General features: G+C 39.2%; 1 protein-coding gene across 1 annotated transcript in view; it reads right to left on the bottom strand.

Moving 5' to 3' along the window:
* Positions 1-2,655: 2,655 nt before the first annotated feature.
* Positions 2,656-26,417, bottom strand: part of WNT10B (Wnt family member 10B) — a 40,048-nt gene continuing 16,286 nt past the window's right edge. Inside the window, exons 3-5 of the mRNA XM_070736019.1 lie at positions 21,639-21,901; positions 11,653-12,005; positions 2,656-3,849 (exon numbers count right to left, since the gene is read on the bottom strand). Of these exons, the coding sequence (XP_070592120.1) occupies positions 3,391-3,849; positions 11,653-12,005; positions 21,639-21,901 (1,075 nt within the window). The 3' untranslated portion in view covers positions 2,656-3,390. The remainder of the gene's footprint in view (positions 3,850-11,652; positions 12,006-21,638; positions 21,902-26,417) is intronic.

Raw genomic sequence — 26,417 nt, 5'->3', positions numbered from 1 at the left:
AGCTCGTGAGAAAGCGTAATTCACCCTCAGTTGTAATGTAGCAACCCCTTTTATTCTGACACCATCCCAGGATAAGCTTCATGTCGGGCAAAATCTATTAGGCTTTGTCCCCTATTCCCCTGAAGGGAACTTATGGGATGGCAGTGACTTGAAACAGAGGCAGAATAAAGATGAATGGGGAAGTGTAAGACTATGTCTATTAAGTTTCTGGTGACCTAAAGGCAGGTAAACAGCATTTCAAGCATGTGGCTAAGGAGGATCCTGAAAAAAGTTTTCTTCTTGGGTACAACTGCAGAAGAAATCCCTCTCCTTTACAAAGAATTCTGCAAGCATCCAAGACAGAATTCTAAGTCCCAGCGGGCCAGAAAACCTCTAATACAGTGGTTCTCAACCTTGGGGTCGGGACTCCTTTGGGAGTCGAACGATCATTTCACAGGGGTCACCTAAGACCATGGGAAGACAAATTTCCAATGGTGTTAGCAATTAAAGCTTCTATTCTGGCATCTCGGAACATATTTTTACATTCCAACCAATCAGGCATTTAGTGGGAGTGTCCCTCTGACCTTCCTGCCAATCAGCTTAAAGTTCTGTTGGGAGAATTGGCGCTAAACTTATAGTTGGGGGTCATCACAAGACGAGGAACTGTATTAAGGGGTGGCGGCATTAGAAAGGTTGAGAACCACTGCTCTAATACAAAGAAAATGTAAATTTTGATCCAGCTTAGTTTTTGGATTTTAACAGTGTAGATATTTGTTTCTCCCCCACCCAATAGTTAGTTCTCCAGGTAATGTGCTCTGACCAGGGGGGAAATTCAGTAGGTTCTAGAGAACCAATAATGGAAATTTTGAATAATTTGGAGAACTGGAAAATACCACCTCTGGCTGGTCCCAGAGTAGGGTGGGAATGGAGGTTTTGCAGTGCCCTTCCCCCAGGAGGGGGATTTTGCAGTATGCTTCCCCTGCCACGCCCACCAAGCCACACCCCACAGAACCAGTAGTAAAAAAAAAATTGGATTTCACCAATGGCTCTGACCCCATGGATACTAGTTTGTATATCTTTCTGTTCTGGTTTCTGGTCGAAATTTAGCAATTACAAATAACTCTTATTAAATGCATTATTTCATGAAAAAAGAAACTCCATTTATTTCTCTGCTCTTCTGGAATTCAAACACATTTCATACAGGCAATTATCTGTTGGTCTGTTCTCTCCCTTAACTGCATTTCTCACATTCCTTCTCCTTCTCTACTTAACAAGATTTATTTTCCTAACAGCATGATTTCTAAAACAGCAGCCCTGACTGTTAATCAACACCGAATACTTTTGCTTACTTGGGAGCGGCAAGAAAAACCTCAATTTCTCTTCCGCAACGTTGAAACTCCACCCTTCTTCCCCACTGACCCCCTGCCATGCCAAATACATCACTACAATATTTAACCCATTCCTCTCCTTAATATCTTCTTCCAGACACCTGTTCTCTACGTTTTTGGGCCCTTCTGAATTTAGGGTTAACCCAGTGAGCATCTGATTCTCCCTCGCTAGATCCTGAACTCATAGCCCCATCCTGTGGCTGGCCTCCCACCTGTTCTACTACCTGTAACCCCAGGCCCCCACTAATTCATAAACAGTATCTGAATCTGAGTCCTCAATATCTTCATCATCCTCCAACTGACCAGGAGTATGTACAACACTTTCTATCTTGGAACCCAGTTTCCCAATCCATTCAAGTTAGTCTATAGTTAGATTTCATGGACAGGGGTTTTAAAGTTATGATGATGATGATGATGATGATGATTATGATTATGATTATGATGGTGATTGTGATTGTGATTGTGATTATGATTTAGATTTAGATTTCTATGCCGCCCTTCTTGGAGCAACTCAGGGTGGCGCACAACACTCTAAATACACACAATATATATAAGAAATCTAATTATTTTAAATGACATATGCAAAATTAATAAAAAATTTAAACCCCTTATGCAGTCATCCACATCCATCCAATTCATCATTGATACAGCCGGGGACAATCTCGTGACTCACAGTCCCCATGCCTGCTGGCAGAGGTAAGTCTTCAGAGCTTTAGGAAAAATCAGGAGGGAGGGGGCGGTATGTATCTCTGGAGGGAGTTCATTCCAGAGAGCCGGGGCCGCCACAGAGAAGGCTCTTTCCCTAGGGTCCGCCAGATGACATTGTCTGGCCGACGAGACCTGGAGAAGGCCAACTCTGTGGGGCCTAACCGGCCACTGGGATGCATGAGGCAGAAGATGGTCCCATAGACAGTCTGGTCCCAAGCCATGTAGGGCTTTATAGGTCAGAACCAGCACTTTGAATTGTGCCCGGAGACCAATTGGCAACCAATGCAGCTCACAGTGTTGTTGAAATGTGGGCAGATCTTGGGAGCCCCACAAAATAAAAATCTTCTCTATCTTTTGAATTCTAACTGGAGCAATTTCCTAAAACCAAACTGTATTTTTACTAATTGCATTGATGTTATTGTGGATTTAAACCTCAGAATTGATTTCTATAATTACAATGCTCAAATGTGCTATACTTTATGTACGAGTAGTGTTTGGTGTGAAAATCATTAAAACCATTTTATTTTAACCAAGAAACGAATACTTGTGTAAGTGAGAAAGGTAGTAAAAAAAAAATCTGTTTTGGCCAATTGACTCTGAAATCTTTAATCAAACAGAAGGGATGGGGAACTCATATTTACTGAGGGGAAGCACATAACATATGCAGATTGACAAAAGAAAAAGATGTAGATAAAACTAGAGACCGTCTTTCCCTCCATTAACTATAACAAACAGTTTTACAAATATAGATTAGTAAAAGAGGAAAATAATAAATTAATCTTGCAATACAACACCCCAGTTTCAATCTTGCCAGTGGGCTGTGCTATTAGCAAGAGCTGCAACTTTTGCAAATCTGCTGCTAATTTTTGCCCCCAAATGACCCTCTATTTCTCCTACTAATGGTAGCTGCAAACAGCAAACACCCTCCAACTAAAACTTTAATGTTCCAAATCCTTATATAGGAGAACTGAGTTTTTGCCACTTGGGTTCTTTTAGTTTCTTCCTGCAGTGCAGGACAGGATCAAGTCTATCCTCCACTCGTTAAATCATACAGGGCAGTTTGCAATAAACTGAGATAGGACCAAGCTGGCGGTCAAGAGAAGAAGAAAAAAGAGAATCTCTTTGAGGAATTCTTCTTTGCTGCTCTATTGGAAGCAAGTCTTCCCTTGGAAGGATCAGGTATGAGCAAGGGATCCACTGAAAGCAGGTCAGCAGCCCCAAACTCGCCTTTTGATCACTATGGCTGATATTGCAAGCAGGCACTTGTCACATGGCTGGCTGGAGAACGGTGGGAGGGGTTAGGGCCTTCCCTTATTCATTTGCAGACACTAACCCACTCTGTGGAAGGACACTCCTCGCACTGGACATGGCAGCACCAATGGAAACGGCACTGGCAACGCTGAGCGCGCACCTCTTGCAGCATGTTGTGGCCGCGCCCACAGCACAGGCTGCCACAGCCATCTGGCTGTGGGCTGCTCTTGACGCAAGGGCGGCCGTGGGTGCCGGAGGAACCCAGGCTCGGATCCGGCTCGCAGAAATCAGGGGAGGATTCGTAGAAGATGAGGTGCTTGGCCAGGTGGGAGCTGTGGAGTCGTGGCCAGAAGGCTCCCGAGTTTCTGTTGTCCAGCCGCGAGAGTGCGGCGTGGTCCATCCGATCCCGTAAGATGGAGCCCACGTGGCGGAAATCAGGGGCTGCTAACCAACATGTCCGAAACTGGCAGCTCCCAGAAGGGCCGTGACATTTACATCTGCGCTTGCTCAGCTCTGACACCACCTGTCAAGAGAGATCAGAAGGGAAGGTTAGCTGCAGGAAAAGGTGGAAATCCCCTGTTTCTTTTGATCCCACCAAGGAGCTGAAAATGTACCATATTTTGGGGAATATAAGATGCACCTTCCCTGCCCCCCAAAAAAGAGTTTGAGTGAGTCTTATACTCCGAATGTAGCTTTTTCGAAGCTTTCCCTCCCCTCCAGTCCTAAAGAGGTGCTAACAATCTTCCCTGCTTGCAGGATTTTTCATTACTACTCAGAATTATTTTCCCCCAGCCATAAGATTTTGTAGCCTTGTTTTTATTACTATTCTCTCCCAAAATGTTTTTTCAGCCCTAAGGAGGTGCTAATGATCTTCCCTTCTTGCAGGCTTGTTTTCATTGCTACTCCAAAGTTTTTTTTTCCAGCCCTAAGTCTTTGCAGGCTTGTTTTCATTGCTATTCCCTCCGAAAAGGGTTTTTTCAGCCTAACTAGGTGCTAACAATCTTCCCAGCTTGCAGGATTTTTTCATTGCTACTGCGAAGTTTTTTCCCAACCTTAAGTCTTTGCAAGATTGTTTTCATTGCTATTTCCACCAACAAAGGTTTTTTTCTCAGCCCAACCAGGCGATAAAATGATGTGCTGAAGCTGACCAGACTAAGGATACTAGCCAGATGAATACATGGTAGGTAGATTCCCCCCCCAATTTGCCCCCCCCAAACCTAAGGTGCGTCTTATAATCCGAAAAATACAGTATCGATGAGAATCCAAAGCCAGCATATATTTCTTTTTTTTTAAATCATGCCAATCCATAATTTAGCCATGCACTTATATAAGAGAGCTAAGAAAGCATCAGCCAAATAAGTTGGAAGGTGCTGACATCATGTGAAATTGATTGTCAATCAGTGTTGCTTCCTAAGTGGACAATTTGATTTCACAGAAGTTTGATTTACTTGGAGTTATATTGTGTCGTTTAAATGTTCCGTTTATTTTTTTGAATATATATGATTGGTAGTAGTGCATACAATATATTCATGGATAAGTCCATCTGCAGAGAAACTGAATCCAATTTTTGAGTGCATTTTGGCACCTAAAAGTCTTGGTTTGTGTTGTGGTTAGCTCTGGCCCTGCTCTGTGGATGTGGGGGAGACATCCACATGCCGCAGGCCTGTTTTGCCCCCCCTGGTGGAATCTTCTGATGAAGGCTCCTCTGTCCAAGAAGACATGAGTGACAGGGAGGAGGAGAGTGTGGCAGACAGCTCAGAAGGAGATCAATTATCTAGCTCCTCCTTGGATTCAGAACAAGAGTTAATGATACAGCCACGCATGAGGAGAGCGATGCATAGGCAACAACAACTGAGAGATTACTATCAAAGAAAATGAGGCCACCTGTGATTGGGGGGGGGGGCTGTGGTACTGGTAATTAGTGAGGCTGCTATAAAGAGCAGCCTGTGGATTTGGCCATTGTGGAGGATTATCTGATCTTTGTGTTTCGTGACTGCTTTACTGACTTTGACTTTTTGTGTGCTGATTTTCCCCCGCTTTGAAAGTAAACCAGAGCAAAGTGTGTGTCACTTTGTGAAAGAAGAAGGACTGTGAATTGCCTCACAGCTGCAAGCTAAGTATCACAGAACTGATAAGGGACTTGTACAAATTACCAGTTTGTTTGGAGACCAGTGCTCTTTGCTATACCAAAAGAGGGCTTAGGTTAAGTGAATTTTCCTTATAAAGAATATTGTTTTGAATTTTCAAACGTGTGTGTGTCTGAAATTTGTACCTGTGAATTTCTGGGAGGATTCTACCAGAGAGCCCGACAGAACAGTTTGTTTGTGAATATATACCATAACCTATTCAGGTGCAATGCACATGACTGCTTAATGTCTGATCTGGTAGCTGTTAGAGAATATAGGTGGTCTTCAAATTACAATCACAATTGGGACCAAAATTTATGTTGCTAAGTAAGATGTTTCTTAAGTAAGTCTTGTTCCATTTTATGACCTTTCTTGCCACAATTGTTAAGTGAATCATTGCAGTTGTTAAGTTACCGTAGTAACCCGTTTGTTAAGTGAATCTGGCTTCTCAATTGACTTTGCTTGTCAGAAGGTTGCAAAAGGTGATCACATGACACAAATATGAACTGGTTGCCAAGCAGACAAATTTTGATCATGGTCCAAACAGTCATAAGTGTGAAAAACGGTCACAAGTCACTTTTTTCAGTGCTGTTGTAACTTTGAACAGTCACTAAACAAACTGTTGTAAGTTGAGGGCTACCTGTACTTGCAATATATAGCTTTCATGTAGACATGTTTGCCACCTGCCTCTCAAACCTTAGCGGTTTTGAGAGTACCAACTACAGCTGACTCTGTCCACACAATATACCAGGATTTTTTTTTTTTAAAGAAAAATCTTTAAGAGGTTTCCTTTTCAAAACTGTCAAAGTAAACTTAACATCAGTGGATAAGAGGATATGTCCTTTAAAAATGAACTTTTTTTAAAAAAAATCCCCCAAATAGGATTAAATGGGTAATTTTCTAAGAGGAAAGAAGTGGAATCCCACAAGGATATTCATAATCTTGAGAAATAAGTAATGAGCTGGCTGAGTTTATGGATGACGCTGAAATATTCTAGGAGGTAAAAACTAGGCGGGATTGTGATGAGCTCCAGAGGGATCTCTTCAAGCTGGGCGAATGGTCAGCCAAACAGCAAATGGAATTCAATTTGAGTGTTAAGTGATACATCTTGAAACAAAGCCCTCTAATTTCACATCTATGCTGATGGGCTTTGAGCCATCTTTAACCAACCAAGAAAATGATTTTGGGATTGTAAAGAGTAGCTCAGTGAAAAGGTTGACTACTCAATATAGTAAAGACAGATTTCAATTAGGAAAGAGACAGAATAATAATAATAATAATAATAATAATAATAATAATAATAATAATAATTTATTGGATTTGTATGCCACCCCTCTCCGTAGACTCCGTAGATGCTAACCCTATCATAACCCTATATAAATATATATTTATAGTCGTTTGAGAAGGGTGGCATAGAAGTCCAAATTAGTAATAGTAATAGTAACAGTAACAGTAATAGTAATAGTAATAATGATGATGATGCACATCTGGAGTGAGATTTTTTGTTGACACATTGGGGGAAAAATGTTTAACAGAACTGTGGGGCAAATATGTTAAGAGGAGGACCCAAATTCAAACATCTTCCTTATGATGACAAAACCTAGTCTTCAAAACTCTTAGCTTGGGGGCTTGGGGAGAGGGATCTAATAGATCAACGGTTCTCAACCTTTCTAATGCTGCGACCCCTTAATACAGTTCCTCATGGTGTGGTGACCCCCAACCATAAGTCTGGCGCCAATTCTCGCCAACAGAGCTTTAAGCTGATTGGCAGGAAGGTCAGAGGGACACCCCCACTGTAAACACCTGATCGGTCGGAGTGTAAAAATATGTTCCAAGGTACCAGAATAGACGCTTTAGTTCCTAACACCATGGGAGATTTGTCTTTTCCCATGGTTTTAGGCGACCCCTGTGAAACGGTCATTTGACCCCCAAAGGGGTCCCGACCCCCAAGTTGGGAGCCACTGTAATAGATGAATAAAAACATTCATGGCATAATGAAAAGTTTTTCACCATGTCTCAAAATACTACAAATGCCATTCTACAAGGTGGATGAGAAAATTTAAAACAGATTGCAGAAAGCACTCCTTCACATAGTGAATAACGAACCCGAGGTAATTCTTTACCAGAAGACATGATAATGATCACTTACTTGGTGACTTGTAAAGGTGTTGGATAATTTAATGGAGGACGGGTCTATCCAAAGCAATTGATCATGGAGACATAGCATTTCCTCTACAACATGACTCCAAGGACTACCATATTTTTCAGAGTATAAGATGCACTTTTTTACCCCCCAAAAGAGAGTGAAAACCTGGGGGCATCTTATGCACCAAATGTAGCCCCACTCAGCCACCCCCATTCTTTGGCCTCTGCTCCCAGCAATTTATCTCCTTGCAGCAAATAGAAAGAGCCTGTTAAGCCAAGCCACTCATTATCAGTTTCCCGACCCTCAGCTGATTTGAGGCCACTGATAATGAAACTAGCTGCAAGGAAGCAAATTGCTGGGAGAGATACACAGATTTTTTTTTCCTGCTGAATTGGATGCAAGGAGGTATGTCAATAACTATAAATATCTGTAGAATGTTGAAATTGTTAGACTTATTTTTAAAGATTGCTTTATTATTGTTTTAGGCAACAAAATGAAGAAGCATTTTTAAAATAAATGCTTGATCTGAAGAGGTCCAGTGGTATTGTATCTTCTTTTAAATAGCAGAGAATAACTATGTTTCCAAGAAGCCACATCAATTTAAAGATCTGTAAAAGTATAATCTGAAATGTAGCAGTGTAACAATGTAATGCCGAACAGTGTCCTGTTTAGTATTAAGATAAGACAGCTGAGTTAAAACTTGACTTAGTAGATCTATTTAAATAATTGAGAGGAATTAATTGACTACATTTAAGAAAATTTCCTGACATTAATACAGTGATCCCTCGATTTTCGCGATCTCGTTCTTTGCGAAACGCTATATCGCGATTTTCCCCACCCGATGACGTCACTCTCTTCCTTCCTTTCTCATCTTTCTTTCTCTCTCTCTTTCTCTATCTTGCTTCTTCCTCTCTCACACTTTCTTCCTCCCTCTCTCATCTCTTTCTTTCCTTCTCTCTCTTTCTCTATCTCTCCCCCTCTTGCTGGCGGGCGGCGGGCGGGCGGCGGGCGGGCGGGCAAGCGGGGGCATCAGCGAGGAAGACCCAGGGAAGGTTCCTTCGGCCGCCCAGCAGCTGATCTGCTCGGCAGCGCAGCGAGGAGCCAAATTGGGGTTTCCCCTTTGCGTGGGCGGCGGGGAAACCCCGATCTTTGTCTGCTCGCTGCTGCTGCGCTGCCGAGCAGATCAGCTGCTGGGCGGCCGAAGGAACCTTCCCTGGGTCTTCCCCGCCGCCCATGCAAACTCCACCATCTACGCATGTGCGGCCATGAAAAAAAGGGCGCGCATGCGCAGATGGTGTTTTTACTTCCGCAACAATGCACAATGCCTCAATTTTGGATGATGATATACTGTACCCTGTTTTCCTGAAAATTAGTCACCCCCGAAAGTAAGACATAGAAGAGGTTTCATAGAATTGCCTAATATAAGGCATCCCCTGAAAGTAAGACGTAGGAGACATTTCGTTTTGCAGCATTCCCGAACAGAACATATATAACATATATTTGAAGAAAGTATAATTGTTGTACATGGAAATACATGTAATGGTACAGTAATAGTAAGAAATTGTTGATAGGATTCACAGTTTGTTGGGTTATGTTGGTTTGTGATGACAACTACTCTATAGTATATATTAAATGTTCATTTTTTTTTGTTCAGCAATAAATGTGAATTTTTCTTCAATGAAAAAAAATAAGACATCCCCTGAAAATAAGATGTAGCACATCTTTGGGAGCAAAATTAATTAATTAATTAATTAATTAATTAATTAATTAATTAATTAGATTTGTATGCTGCCCCTCTCTGTAGACTCGGGGCGGCTAACAACAGTAAAAAACTATATAAACAAATCTAATAGTAAAAGTAGTTTAAAAACCCCAATTTAAGAAACCAATCATACATACATGCAAACATACCATGCATAAATTTCGTAAGCCTAGGGGGAAGGGAATATCTCAGTTCCCCCATGCCTGATGACAGAGGTGGGTTTTAAGGAGCTTATGAAAGGCAAGGAGGGTGGGGGCAATTCTAATATCTGGGGGAACTTGGTTCCAGAGGGTCGGGGTCACCACAGAGAAGGCTCTTCCCCTGGGTCCCGCCAAATGGCATTGTTTAGTTGACGGGACCCGGAGAAGGCCAACTCTGTGGGACCTAACCAGTCGCTGGGATTTGTGCGGCAGAAGACGGTCCCAGAGATATAATATAATATAAGATGCTGTCTTATTGTCGGAGAAACAGGGTATGTAGACAACATCTTAAGCAAGTCTATAAACTTGCTCCCAAATGTCTTATTATCCAGAGGGTTACATGGATGTAAGCACAGTTTACTCTCTCGTATGAGAAAGTTTCATTTACAGGAGCCAAACAATTGTAATTCTGTTGGCTCAGCTACTCCAATCATACTGCCTGATTAATAGAAGCAAGCTCCATCAGAGGTTCATGCAAAAGAAGAAAACCCTAATGGTTCCCTGTATCGGGAATAAATAACATAAATAATTGTGCTAAATCTCTACATTTAATGTAGAAATATAGTAGAATTCCTCAACGGAAGCAAGCATAATTAGAATGGTAAATCATGCAGAAACACAGCAGGCATCTTCCTTCTGAGAGTAGGTTGTTGGAATGTATTTCTCTTGAACACTATGGTGTCTCAAAACATGGTTTGGGAAAAGAGTCTGAATTTAGTTGAGCCACATTTAATATTACCAACCTTATGTTCTCAAACTCATCTCCACAGCCATGATAACTGCACATTAGCAATAAACATTAAAAAATTCTGAGAATATTAAATACTGTACCATACACCAGTAATAGATTAACTGTTATGAACACCCAGTAATGCAACTATGTCAGAATTGTAGCCATGTATGCCCATGTTACACCAACACTCTGCAGTCTGCATTGGTTGCCGATCAATTTCCGGTCACAATTCAAAGTGTTGGTTATGACCTATATTTTAAATGTTTTTATTAAATATATACATTAAAAACAGGGTACAGAAAGGCAAAGGGAATATATATAATGTACATTCTAATATTTATAATTTTCTTATATAGTATAAGTAGATGGGGAAGGAGAAAAAAGAAAAGGGAGGGGGTTGGGGAAGAAGGGAAAGAGATATAAAGGGAAGGGGGATAGGAAATTGGAACAGAAGAGGAGTAGTAAGAAGAGTGTATAGGGCCAGCGTTAGAGCTGGGGCTTTCATGCTTTGCGGCCTTTGTTTTAAGTACATAGGTGGTGTAGATTTCCCTAAAGTTTTTATCTATATGTTTTTGATGTAATTGTTAGTGCCAACACGTATCAGTAGTTTAAGGGTTTGTTCATTCAGTTTCTTTGTAATTTAAAATTCGTGTCAATCGATGTTTACAATTTGTCGTTTCAGTTTGATATTATGATTTGTGACGTAGTAAACATGGGCTTTCCCAAATATGCCCATGTCATACCAACACTCCGCAGACTGCATTGGTTGCCGATCAGTTTCCAGTCACAATTCAAAGTGTTGGTTATGACCTATAAAGCCCTTCATGGCATCGGACCAGAATATCTCCGGGACCGCCTTCTGCCGCACGAATCCCAGCGACCAGTTAGATCCCACAGAGTTGGGCTTCTACGGGTCCCGTCGACTAAACAATGTCGTTTGGTGGGACCCAGGAGAAGAGCCTTCCCTGTGGCAGCCCCGACCCTCTGGAACCAGCTCCCCCCGGAGATCAGAACTGCCCCCACCCTCCTTGCCTTTCATAAAGTTCTTAAGACCCATCTCTGCCGTCAGGCATAGGGGAACTGACACATCTCCCCCGGGCCTATACAGTTTATACATGGTATGTTTGTGTGTATGCTTGCTTTTAATAATGGGGGTTTTAGTGTTTTTTAAATTATTAGATTTGTTCTTACATTGTCTTTGTTATTGTTGTGAACCGCCCGGAGTCTACGGAGAGGGGCGGCATACAAATCTAATAAATAATAATAATAATAAGATTTGTCTCTATGATTACCCATTAGGCCACATATTACTGTCAACACTTCCATCCTCCAAAACCCTGCCCAAGATTCACATCTTACCTTTCTGCCCACACGATGACTGTGTAGCTGCATCCGAGCATGGGCATCACGGGGTTTTCTTCGTGGGTCCAAAAAATGACGGGCAAATCTCTGGGCATATGCAAAATCTGCACTGCAGCCACCCCATTCCCAGGTGTCCTGCGGGCTAGGCTGCCCCCACAGTGAGGATTGCATAGGGGGCAGGCTCTTGCCCCGGCTCAGAGATTGCAGCTGGCTGAGTTTCAGTTTCTGGGTCTCCGTGCCTTGTCTGGCACAGCCACAGCTTTGTAGTTCCCCCAGACTGCAGGCAGTTGCCACTGCATGGGTCACACCAGCTGCTAGCAAGGAGAAGACAAAGGCACTTTCCCGGAAGCCTAGGAGAAAGACACAGTGAAGAGTAGAAAGTTTGCTAGCGCTTCAAGCCAAGAAGCCTTTACATAAGAAGTACTTGTGTTCAAGGTGATGTTGACTCCTGGGCATTTAGGTGTAAGATCTGCAGGGGTCAATGCAGGGGTGAAATGCTTTTTTTAAAAAAAATTTTTTATTAAGTTATATATTTTAAAAACAAACTATACAAAAGAAACAAAAGACAAAAACATCACAATAACAAAAAACACATAGAAATCATTAAAACACCACATCATTAATTAATATATCAATAATTTACACTTTACCCCATAGGGTTTTCTTACGGCTATTCCTATTGACATATTCCCAGGGTCCCTGGGGAAGAGCCTTCTCTGTGGCGGCCCCGACTCTCTGGAACCAGCTCCCCCCGGAGATTAGAACTGCCCCCACCCTCCTTGCCTTTCGTAAACTCCTTAAAACCCACCTCTGCTGTCAGGCATGGGGGAATTGAGACATCTCCCTTGGGCCTATACAATTTATGTATGGTATGCTTGTGTGTATGTCTGTTTTAATAATGGGTTTTTAAAATGTTTTTAAATTGTTAGATTTGTCATAAATTGTTTTATTTTGTTGTGAGCTGCCTCGAGTCTAAGGAGAGGGGTGGCATACAAATCTAATAAACAAACAAACAAACAAACAAACAAATAATGATTACTACTTTGGTTATTTATATTATACCTAATGTTGTTTACCTTTTTTCGGCCTTTCTGTTATCATTTCCAAAATAATTCAATTAATACAAATCTAATTTGTATTATTTGTTTATTTTATTATTTGTTCTATTAAGTATCATTTTTTAGAAAATTATTCTTTGGACATAATTAGTTTCTTTACTTTTATAGTTATTTCATTAATATACTCTGGTTTTGTTTTGTTTTTCTTATCTCTAACCATTCATAAAATATATTCCAAAATTATAATATTCCGAGTCTTCTCGGTCGTTTAATTTCATTGTCAGCATATCTGTTTCCGCGCAATCCATAGTTTTTCTAATGCAGGGGTGAAATGCTACCAGTTCGGTCCGGTTTAGGCAAATTGGTAGCGGTGGCAACCAGTGGTTCAGTGAACCGGCAGCGATGGCAGTGCGAGGCTCCACCTACCCGCTGCCATTTTCTTTTTTAACCCTCTGCGCATATGCAAAGCCTTCTGTACATGCATAGAGGGTTAAAAAGAGTGCAAATTGTGTGCTTTCGAACTGGTAAGGAAGGTAAGTAAATTTCACCGCTGGGTCAATGTCTCCTAATCCCACCATAATTCCTTAATTTTTTAAAAAAATGAGGACTTCACTCCAATTTACATCATCCTCATATCTAAATCCAAAACTGAAATAATCCTCATTTGGAAGGTTGAAGAAAGCTGGGTTGTCATTCTTTCACCAAATTAAGCATACGTGCATATGTAACAGCTAATAATTCAAACTGAATTAAAGCCATGGGTGGTCTCTGAAAATCTACTCAAAAACTATTTATCTTCACCATATAGGTGAGTTATTACAGCTTGCTTCCCTAAAGAACTTCTGGATCTCCCTGCCTCACTAATGCACTAATCCCAGGATTCCCTTGGGAAAAAAACAATTACTCCTAAATTACTCCATAGCCTAAATATGCCCTTGTCTACCGCTTTCTGTAAGCTGATGCCTCCAGATACGTTGGACCTCAACATTTCGTAAAAATCACACAGACACAACTGTTGGGCAGGTTGAGAGTTAATGTGCTGCAGTTCAACACGTCTGAAGAACATCGGGTTGAAAAACATGTATTCCTAGTTATGTTGCGTTGAACTCATTAGTATTCCTAGTTATGTTATGTTGAACTCATTAGGAGTATTCCTAGTTATGTTGCGTTGAACCCATTAGTAGTATTCCTAGTTATATTGCATTGAACTCATTATGAGTATTCCTAGTTATATTGCATTGAACTCATTAGGAGTATTCCTAGTTATATTGCGTTGAACTCATTAGCATTCCTAGTTATATTACGTTGAACTCATTAGGAGTATTCCTAGTTATATTGCGTTGAACCCATTAGTAGTATTTGTAGTTATATTGCATTGAACTCATTAGGAGTATTCCTAGTTATATTGCGTTGAACTCATTAGTATTCCTAGTTATGTTATGTTAAACCCATTAGTAGTATTCCTAGTTATATTGCATTGAACTCATTAGGAGTATTCCTAGTTATATTGCGTTGAACCCATTAGGAGTATTCCTAGTTATATTGCGTTGAACCGATTAGGAGTTTTCCTAGTTATATTGCATTGAACTCATTAGGAGTATTCCTAGTTATATTGCATTGAACTCATTAGTAGTATTCCTAGTTATATTGCATTGAACTCATTAGGAGTATTCCTAGTTATATTGCGTTGAACCCATTAGGAGTATTCCTAGTTATATTGCGTTGAACTCATTAGGAGTATTCCTAGTTATATTGCGTTGAACTCAATAGGAGTAGTCCTAGTTATGTTATGTTAAACCCATTAGTAGTATTCCTAGTTATATTGCATTGAACTCATTAGGAGTATTCCTAGTTATATTGCATTGAACTCATTAGGAGTATTCCTAGTTATATTGCGTTGAACCCATTAGGAGTATTCCTAGTTATGTTATGTTAAACCCATTAGTAGTATTCCTAGTTATATTGCATTGAACTCATTAGGAGTATTCCTAGTTATATTGCATTGAACTCATTAGGAGTATTCCTAGTTATATTGCGTTGAACTCATTAGGAGTATTCCTAGTTATGTTATGTTAAACCCATTAGTAGTATTCCTAGTTATATTGCATTGAACTCATTAGGAGTATTCCTAGTTATATTGCGTTGAACCCATTAGGAGTATTCCTAGTTATATTGCGTTGAACCAATTAGGAGTTTTCCTAGTTATATTGCATTGAACTCATTAGTAGTATTCCTAGTTATATTGCATTGAACTCATTAGTAGTATTCCTAGTTATATTGCATTGAACCCATTAGGAGTATTCCTAGTTATATTGCATTGAACCCATTAGGAGTATTCCTAGTTATATTGCGTTGAACCCATTAGGAGTATTCCTAGTTATATTGCGTTGAACCCATTAGGAGTATTCCTAGTTATATTGCATTGAACTCATTAGAGGTATTCCTAGTTATGTTGCGTTGAACTTGTTAGGGCTTTTCCTAGTTATATTGCATTGAACTCATTAGGAGTTTTCCTAGTTATATTGCATTGAACTCATTAGGAGTATTCCTAGTTATATTGCATTGAACTCATTAGTAGTATTCCTAGTTATATTGCATTGAACTCATTAGTAGTATTCCTAGTTATATTGCATTGAACTCATTAGGAGTATTCCTAGTTATATTGCATTGAACTCATTAGGAGTATTCCTAGTTATATTGCGTTGAACTCATTAGGAGTATTCCTAGTTATATTGCATTGAACTCATTAGAGGTATTCCTAGTTATGTTGCGTTGAACTTGTTAGGGCTTTTCCTAGTTATATTGCATTGAACTCATTAGGAGTTTTCCTAGTTATATTGCATTGAACTCATTAGGAGTATTCCTAGTTATATTGCATTGAACTCATTAGTAGTATTCCTAGTTATATTGCGTTGAACCCATTAGGAGTATTCCTAGTTATATTGCGTTGAACTCATTAGGAGTATTCCTAGTTATATTGCGTTGAACTCAATAGGAGTAGTCCTAGTTATGTTATGTTAAACCCATTAGTAGTATTCCTAGTTATATTGCATTGAACTCATTAGGAGTATTCCTAGTTATATTGCATTGAACTCATTAGGAGTATTCCTAGTTATATTGCGTTGAACCCATTAGGAGTATTCCTAGTTATGTTATGTTAAACCCATTAGTAGTATTCCTAGTTATATTGCATTGAACTCATTAGGAGTATTCCTAGTTATATTGCATTGAACTCATTAGGAGTATTCCTAGTTATATTGCGTTGAACTCATTAGGAGTATTCCTAGTTATGTTATGTTAAACCCATTAGTAGTATTCCTAGTTATATTGCATTGAACTCATTAGGAGTATTCCTAGTTATATTGCGTTGAACCCATTAGGAGTATTCCTAGTTATATTGCGTTGAACCAATTAGGAGTTTTCCTAGTTATATTGCATTGAACTCATTAGTAGTATTCCTAGTTATATTGCATTGAACTCATTAGTAGTATTCCTAGTTATATTGCATTGAACCCATTAGGAGTATTCCTAGTTATATTGCATTGAACCCATTAGGAGTATTCCTAGTTATATTGCGTTGAACCCATTAGGAGTATTCCTAGTTATATTGCGTTGAACCCATTAGGAGTATTCCTAGTTATATTGCATTGAACTCATTAGAGGTATTCCTAGTTATGTTGCGTTGAACTTGTTAGGGCTTTTCCTAGTTATATTGCATTGAACTCATTAGGAGTTTTCCTAGTTATATTGCATTGAACTCATTAGGAGTATTCCTAGTTATATTGCATTGAACTCATTAGTAGTATTCCTAGTTATATTGCATTGAACTCATTAGTAGTATTCCTAGTTATATTGCATTGAACTCATTAGGAGTATTCCTAGTTATATTGCATTGAACTCATTAGGAGTATTCCTAGTTATATTGCGTTGAACTCATTAGGAGTATTCCTAGTTATATTGCATTGAACTCATTAGGAGTATTCCTAGTTATGTTGCGTTGAACTCATTACGAGTGCAAAGCATCACACTTGCCTAGAGCTGGTATTTTTCTTCTTGTATTGTTGTTTACAAATTGACACAGACTTGCTTTATGATGTAAATTAGCCACGGTATCTATCCTCCCAATGCCTTCGCCTAATCCCTGGCACCCACCAGGCATTTCCTCCTTAAACCATTCTTCACCAGCCTCCCGATGCTTCCCCTATTCCTGTGAAGAAGAGCCCCGCCAAACGCCTGACACATCAAGCAGCAGCTGACACATCAAGCAGCGGCTCAGCCCAGGTGCTTGGGTTGGAGCTTGCTCCAGCTCTTGCCTGCCCAGAGGCCTCGCTTTGAACTCGGGTTTAAATTTAGAACCGGCTCCTTCAAAAGCTCGATTCATAAAAGAGATGCGGAGGACAAAAGGGAAGGGACGGCTGCCAATTTGCCTCTGGAGTCAGGTGTTGGCCACTCTTGACACAACCCAGGCAGGAGGCCTGGGTGAGGCTGCACCTGGGAAGGAAGGCAGGGGCGTAGTAAAGAAGGGCAGCCGTGACCAGGCAGGCTTTAGCAAAAATGCTCTCGGCTGCTCCCTCCACCTGGGAGACGAGGCTCGCTGCCCTGCCACCCACAGAACACAGATGCGGCCGGGCATCGGAGTCACTGCTATTTCACTGCTCCCAGCTGCCGTACCATAGATTCGCCATCACCAAGGCATGTTACTCACCCCGTGTCCTTTTAGTCACAAAAATATCCCCCTTACTGTCAATCATAAAAATATCCAGGGGTGATACATTTAGCCTCATGCACTTTGATAACCCTAATATGAAGTCCTGGAAATGTATCTCCCCTGGATATTTTTACGATTGAGAGTGACTAAAAGGACACATGGTGAGTAACGTGTCTTAGTACTTCAGCTTCAACCACAACAACAGAAGAGCACACAGCAGATTCAAGCTTAATATTAACCGCTCCAAACTTGACTGTAAAAAATACGACTTTAGTAATCGGGTTGTCAAAGCGTGGAACTCATTACCGGATGCTGTAGTATCATCCCCTAACCCCCAACATTTTCCCCTTAGACTATCCACAGTTGACCTCTCCAGATTCCTAAGAGGTCAGTAAGGGGCGTACATAACAGCACTAGAGTGCCTTCCATCCCCTGTCCTATAGTTTCTCCTATATCTCCTATATCTTCTCTACTATATCCTCTATAACCTTCATTATTGTGTATTGGACAAAATAAATAAATAGATAGATAGATAGATAGATAGATAGATAGATAGATAGATAGATAGATAGATAGATAGATAGATAGATAGATAGATAAATAAATAAATAAAAAGAGTGAATAATTCCTAAAATCCAGGGAAGCTGTTTGAGGGGTCCATTAATGGAGTTGGCCTCAGTGCAGAGATGCAGCAAGTAAATTTTACTATAGAGATGCTCTTTGAAGCCTTTTGCCTTTCTTCAGTCTCCTTATTTCTGTGACTTACCAAGGCAGAGAATTGCATGCCATTGCAATTGCTGTCTCCAACAATCTGGGACCTCATTTTACCGACCAGGGAAGAATGGAAGGCTGAGTCAACCTTGAGCCATTCAGAATCGAACTCCTGGAGGGAGCAGTGAGTTCGCCTGCAGTACTGCATTCTAATCGCTGCCTCACCATGGCTCTTTTAATATCTATTGCAGCATTCTAAAAATAATCCAGGAGGGGGTAATTAAATGCTAATATTTCTAAATGACAAAGACAGATTTCTGATGCTTATTCTCACAATACTTTCTAGGTGCAGAAGCTCATGATCCAGGTCAATTTCATCCACCAGCCTTTTAAATTTCTAATGACCTACAAAGTATGTTGATGAAACAAATCAAAAGTTGGAAGGAATTTATATTGAAGACTTTAAGGAGCCATAGAGGAAAGAAAGGATTTTATCCAAGAGGCATCATCATCATCATCATCATCATCATAATAATAATAATAATAATAATAATAATTTGAAAACCATCAGAATTGACAAAATCTCCATCTGTCAATTGCAAAAGGCCGCTTTGCTGGGATCTGCAAACATAATTCGCCGCTACATCACGCAGTCCTAGGTGCTTGGGAAGCACCTAGGTGATGAAATACAAAATCCAGCATAGTGATCTTGTTTGCTGTGTTGTATTGACATAATAATAATAATAATAATAATAATAATAATAATAATAATAATAATAATAATAATGGGACTTCCGACTTCAGACTGACCGAATTCTGAAGCATAACACACCAGACATTGTGAATCGTGGAGAAAAAGAAAGTATGGATCATTGACATCGCAATCCCAGGGGACAGCAGAATTGAGGAGAAGCAGCTAGAGAAATTAGTGAAATACGAAGATCTAAAAATTGAGCTGCAATGACTTTGGCATAAGCCCGTGAAAGTGGTCCCAGTGGTACTTGGCACGCTAGGTGCAGTGCCAAAGGATCTCAGCGGACATTTAAAAACCATTAGAATTGACAAAATCTCCATCTGTCAATTGCAAAAGGCCGCTTTACTGGGATCGGCAAACATAATTTGCCGCTACATCACGCAGTCCTAGGTGCTTGGGAAGCGCCCAACTGGTGATGAAATACGAAATCCAGCATAGTGATCTCGTTTGCTGTGTTGTACTGACATAATAATAATAATAATAATAATAATAATAATAATAGTAGTAGTAGTAGTAGTAGTAGTAGTAGTAGTAGTAGTAATAATTTATTAGATTTGTATGCCCTCCCTCTCTGAAGACTAAGTAAATCGGGGGTATCAAACCTGATTTCATTGAGAGCCACATCAAGGTTGGGTTTGATCTCTGGTGGAGGCAGAGGGTGGGCATGGTCAGTTCTACGTAACTTGTATCGAGGATGCCTATGGGGGCCTGAGCACTCTGCGTGAAAAAATGGACTCCTGAGCTCTGTTTTTAGCTATGCCGGCCTCCTGCAACCCTCTGCCCGAAAAAACGGAGCTTGGGAGGGCCCCATGCACACAGCCCTCTTGAACTCTATTTTTCCTGGCAGAGGCACCACAGGCTGGTCCTTCGCTGTTTCTAGGTCAGGCCCATGGGGCAGATCTAACCACCCTGTGCATCAGAGGTGGTCTGTGGGCCCTGAGTTTGTCACCCCTGAACTAAATGAAGACCAGCTAGATCTGAAACCAAATACTGCAGGTTCCTTTTCTACAGACAATGATCCACAGGCATGGTCTTGCCATATCTTCCTTTAGAGTGCTTGCCAGTCCTGGGTTGCTACCTGGTACGCATTATGCTGCGCACCGGTAGCGAAAATGCAGCTCCAGAGGGCGCGCACACATCCCAGTGAAATTTTGTTTCTGTGCAGGCCCAGGAAGCAAAATCTCGTGAGGGGATGTAGGCGCGCATGAGATTTCAGCAATTTTTTTGCTTCTGCTCATGCGCAGAAGCAAAAAATTTTTTTGCAAAATCTCTCTCACACACACACATGTATCCCCTTGTGAGATTTTTCTTCCTGCACATGCACAGAAGCAAAATCTCTCTGGGGCGCATGTGCATGCACACCGGTGACCTGAAGCTGCGCATGCATCGCACTGGTAATGGCGGTAAGTAGCCTGGTGCTTGCATTTACATTTTTAATTCGTGTCAAGTTACTCAGGTATACTGACATCATCACCATCATCTATTATTATTATTATTATTATTATTATTATTACTATTAATATTTTACTATATTATTATTATTATATTTATTATATTTATTATATTTATTATATTTATTATATTTATTATATTTATTATACTTATTATCAGTACAACACAGCAAACGAGATCACTATGCTGGATTTCGTATTTCATCACCAGTCGGGCTCTTCCCAAGCACCTAGGACTGCGTGATGTAGCGGCGAATTATGTTTGCTGATCCCAGTAAAGCGGCCTTTTGCAATTGACAGATGGAGATTTTGTCAATTCCGATGGTTTTCAAATGTCCGCTGAGATCGTTTGGCACGGCGCCCAGCGTGCCAAGTACCACTGGGACCACTTTCACGGGGTTATGCCAGAGTCATTGCAGCTCGATTTTTAGATCTTCGTATTTCTCTAGCTGCTTCTCCTCAATTCTGCTGTCTCCTGGGATTGCGATGTCGATGATCCATACTTTCTTTTTCTCCATGATCACAATGTCTGGTGTGTTATGTTTCAGAATTCAGTCAGTCTGAAGTCGGAAGTCCCACAGTAGTTTTGCTTGCTCATTTTCAACCACTTTTCCGGGATTATTATTATTATTATTATTATTATTATTATTATTATTATTATTATTATTATTATTATTTAGATGTGTATGCCGCCCTTCCTTGTTTTTCTTTAATCCCAGGTTACTTCATTTCTCTGTGGGCACTGTACCAGTAAAGGGGAAAAGGAGAGGATAGAATGGGATTCATGGGCAGTGAGAGATTTATTTTATTTGTTTCTTTTGTCAAGTACTCATTGGTGGTATACAAAGATATAATAGAAACATAGAAGACTGACGGCAAAAAAAGACCTCATGGTCCATCTAGTCTGCCCTTATATACATGATACCTTTTCATATACATGATACTAGTAAAAGAGAAACATTAGGACAGGGGACAGAAGGCACTCTTTTGCACTTATGCAGGCCCCTTACTGAATCGGGAGAGATCAACAGTGGATAGTCTAAGGCAGGGGTAGGCAATGTTGGCTCTTCTATGACTTGTGGACTTCAACTCCCAGAATTCATGAGCCTATCATGCTAGCTCAGGCTTGCTGGGAGTTGAAGTCCACAAGTCATAGAAGAGCCAACTTTGCCTACCCCTGGTCTAAGGGACTAACTCCTAATTTTATTCCCCACCCCAACTCCAACCCCCACCCCAACCAAGAGGGAAGAAAATCTCAGTCCCCCTGCCCGGCATTTTCTCCCACTTAGTCCTCCGCTCACCTCTCTTCAGGATAGCACTGTTAAAAAGCACAGTGCCCCCACTGCTCAGGTCCGAACAATCCCAGCGCCTCTCTTGCAACTGGTGTTGGCACTCGTGCAGGGCAAGGTGGATGCCCTGTAAGGCTGACGCCATCACCTCTGGGCTGCGTACACAGAGTCCAAATTGGCGCCGGGTCAGCCAGGGCAGAGTCATGCACATGGCATTAGAATTCAGAACAGATTCTGCCATCCCTTTGGGTCCCAAGGAACTGTGGCCCAGCATCCTAAAAGAGAGAGAGAGAAAATTGAGAGGAAAAGAGTCAATGGGCAGGAAGCATTGTATTCAGAGGTGACCTTCAGCCGGTTCGGGCGAACTGATAATAGCAACCCACGAGTGGGCCTGCTCACCCACCCAGGCCCTATACTGTTCTTTTTAGGCATGTTTTGAAGTTGCATGCACAAGCAAAACACATGTGCGGAAGGCCATATACATGCACTAGAGGGACATGTGTGATGGAAGCAAATATGTATGGGCACTCACATTTGTGAACCTGTGGGGAAAATAAATGAATACCATCCAGTAATGGGCTGCTGTCCCCATGGTGTGTGTGTGTGTGTGCAGTGGGGGTAGTAAGTTTATGCACTATTTTATCTATCTATCTATCTATCTATCTATCTATCTATCTATCTATCTATCTATCTATCTATCTATCTATATATCATCTATCTATCTATCATCTATCCATCCATCCATCTATCATCTATCCATCCATCCATCCATCCATCTATCTATCTATCATCTATCTTTCATCTATCCATCTATCTATCTATCTATCTATCTATCTATCTATCTATCTATCTATCTATCTATCTATCATCTATCTTTCATCTATCTTTCATCTATCTATCTATCTATCATCTATCTATCATCTATCTTTCATCTATCTATCTATCTATCTATCATCTATCTTTCATCTATCTTTCATCTATCTATCTATCTATCTATCTATCTATCATCTATCTTTCATCTATCTTTCATCTATCTATCTATCTATCTATCTATCTATCTATCTATCTTTCTATCTATCATCTATCTTTCATCTATCTTTCATCTATCTATCTATCTGTCATCTATCTTTCATCTATCTTTCATCTATCTTTCATCTATCTATCTATCTATCTATCTATCTATCTATCTATCTATCTATCTATCTATCTATCTATCATCTATCTTTCATCTATCTTTCATCTATCTATCTATCTATCTATCATCTATCTATCATCTATCTATCTATCTATCATCTATCTATCATCTATCTATCTATCTATCTATCATCTATCTATCTATCTATCTATCTATCTATCTATCTATCTATCTATCTATCATCTATCTTTCATCTATCTTTCATCTATCTTTCATCTATCTATCTATCTATCTATCTATCTATCTATCTATCATCTATCTTTCATCTATCTTTCATCTATCTATCTATCTATCTATCTATCTATCTATCTATCTATCTATCATCTATCTATCTATCTATCTATCTATCTATCATCTATCTTTCATCTATCTTTCATCTATCTATCTATCTATCTATCTATCTATCTATCTATCTATCTATCTATCTATCATCTATCTATCATCTATCTATTATCTATCTATCTATCTATCTATCATCTATCTATCATCTATCTATCATCTATCTATCTATCTATCATCTATCTATCTATCATCTATCTATCTATCTATCTATCTATCAATCATCTATCTATCATCTATCTATCTATCTATCTATCATCTATCTTTCATCTATCTATCTATCTATCTATCTATCTATCATCTATCTATCATCTATCTTTCATCTATCTATCTATCTATCTATCTATCTATCATCTATCTATCATCTATCTTTCATCTATCTTTCATCTATCTATCTATCTATCTATCTATCATCTATCTATCATCTATCTTTCATCTATCTATCTATCTATCTATCTATCTATCATCTATCTATCATCTATCTTTCATCTATCTTTCATCTATCTATCTATCTATCTATCTATCATCTATCTTTCATCTATCTTTCATCTATCTTTCATCTATCTATCTATCTATCTATCTATCTATCTATCTATCTATCATCTTTCATCTATCTTTCATCTATCTATCTATCTATCTATCTATCTATCTATCATCTATCTTTCATCTATCTTTCATCTATCTTTCATCTATCTATCTATCTATCTATCTATCTATCATCTATCTATCTATCTATCTATCTATCTATCTATCTATCTATCTATCATCTATCTTTCATCTATCTTTCATCTATCTTTCATCTATCTATCTATCTATCTATCTATCATCTTTCATCTATCTTTCATCTATCTATCTATCTATCTATCTATCTATCTATCTATCTATCTATCTATCTATCTATCTATCTATCTATCATCTTTCATCTATCTTTCATCTATCTATCTATCTATCTATCTATCTATCTATCATCTATCTTTCATCTATCTATCTATCTATCATCTTTCATCTATCTTTCATCTATCTATCTATCTATCTATCTTTCATCTATCTTTCATCTATCTATCTATCTATCTATCTATCTATCTATCTATCTATCTATCATCTTTCATCTATCTTTCATCTATCTATCTATCTATCTATCATCTATCTATCTATCTATCTATCTATCTATCTATCTATCATCTATCTTTCATCTATCTATCTATCTATCTATCTATCATCTATCTATCTATCATCTATCTTTCATCTATCTATCTATCTATCTATCATCTATCTATCTATCTATCTATCTATCATCTATCTATCTATCTATCTATCTATCATCTATCTATCTATCTATCTATCTATCATCTATCTATCTATCTATCTATCATCTATCTATCTATCTATCATCTATCTTTCATCTATCTATCTATCTATCTATCATCTATCTATCTATCATCTATCTTTCATCTATCTATCTATCTATCATCTATCTATCTATCTATCTATCATCTATCTATCTATCTATCTATCTATCTATCTATCTATCTATCTATCATCTATCTATCTATCTATCATCTATCTTTCATCTATCTATCTATCTATCTATCATCTATCTATCTATCATCTATCTTTCATCTATCTATCTATCTATCTATCATCTATCTATCTATCTATCTATCTATCTATCTATCTATCTATCTATCATCTATCTATCTATCTATCTATCTATCATCTATCTATCTATCTATCTATCATCTATCTATCTATCTATCTATCATCTATCTATCTATCTATCATCTATCTTTCATCTATCTATCTATCTATCTATCATCTATCTATCTATCATCTATCTTTCATCTATCTATCTATCTATCTATCTATCTATCATCTATCTATCTATCTATCTATCATCTATCTATCTATCTATCTATCTATCATCTATCTTTCATCTATCTATCTATCTATCTATCTATCATCTATCTATCTATCATCTATCTTTCATCTATCTATCTATCTATCTATCTATCATCTATCTATCTATCTATCTATCTATCTATCTATCTATCTATCTATCTATCTATCTATCTATCTATCTATCTATCTATCTATCTATCTATCTATCTATCTATCTATCTGGCTTCCATGCTGCTCCTCTCCGAAGACTTGGGGCGGCTTTCCAAATATTTTTTTATTGTCCTTCCTTCTCTAGTACCTTAGTATGATCCTTAATTACTTTTAAAATAGGAAATAATTAAAGAGTACGTTTTTACCCATAAACGCTTAAATCATTTTAATCATTATCTAGAACTGAACTTTTTTAGCAATTAAAGAAAATTGAGCTGTTTGCCTAATCTGTTATCATACTGAACCTTGTGGGTTCAGTACAAAAACCTTAAAATGTGACTGTGCACCTCAACCAATAATGCTGTCTATCATTTGTTCTTTTTGTGGCTATTCAAATAAAATAATGTGACTTAATCGACTGAAAAAAGAGTCCAAGCACCTATTTGAAAACTTATCTTGGTCGGTAAGCCACTCCCACCCAGTCACATGACCTTTAAGCCACCCGGTCACATGATTGTCAAGCCACTCCCACCTATCACATGGCCTGCAAGCCACTCCTACCCAGTCACATGACCATCGAGCCACACCCACAAAATAAGCCACGCTCACAGCGTGGCAGTAAAAATTTGGGATACCTCCCCTAAAGTTATTGCTTGATCTCAGATTAAGAATGAGTTAGGAAAGAGAGAGGGCGTGGGAGAGAGAGTGAGAGCATCCCTTGATGTAATGGAATATGTGGATCACCTTGGCCAATAAGAGAAAGAGATGCTCATTGGAAAAAAAAATCAGTAGCTTAATGGTCAGAGAAAGAAATGGATCAAGCAATTAAATGTGACGGTGGGAGGTTTGTACTCTCAGACTTGCAAGATTCTGTTCAAGTAACCTTACAATTAAGAAGGATTACTTTATCTAGTTGTATTTCTTATCTGGTGTGTCTGGGAAGGCTGACATCCGAATTGTAACATCAACATGCCCGGTAACCATTTTTTAAATCTGTTGTCCACCCAGGGTGTCAGGCTTCCCAGGTAGATCAGAAGGAAACACAACCAGATGAGGTCATTCTACTTTATCGCAAGGCTATACCGTATTAATTTGTATATTACAAAACTGAAAGTATAAATCTCTGGTTGCATCCGTTAACAGCTTGATACGTTAGAGGGAGTTTATTTCTGAGTTTCTTTCTCTGCCTGTTATGCAACTGTGGGCTC

This window comes from Erythrolamprus reginae, chromosome 2, assembly GCF_031021105.1.
Source record: "Erythrolamprus reginae isolate rEryReg1 chromosome 2, rEryReg1.hap1, whole genome shotgun sequence".
In the NCBI taxonomy this organism is placed as follows: domain Eukaryota; kingdom Metazoa; phylum Chordata; class Lepidosauria; order Squamata; family Dipsadidae; genus Erythrolamprus; species Erythrolamprus reginae.
Note: the sequence above shows the minus strand (reverse complement) of the source record. Positions and strands in the feature narration are given on the sequence as shown.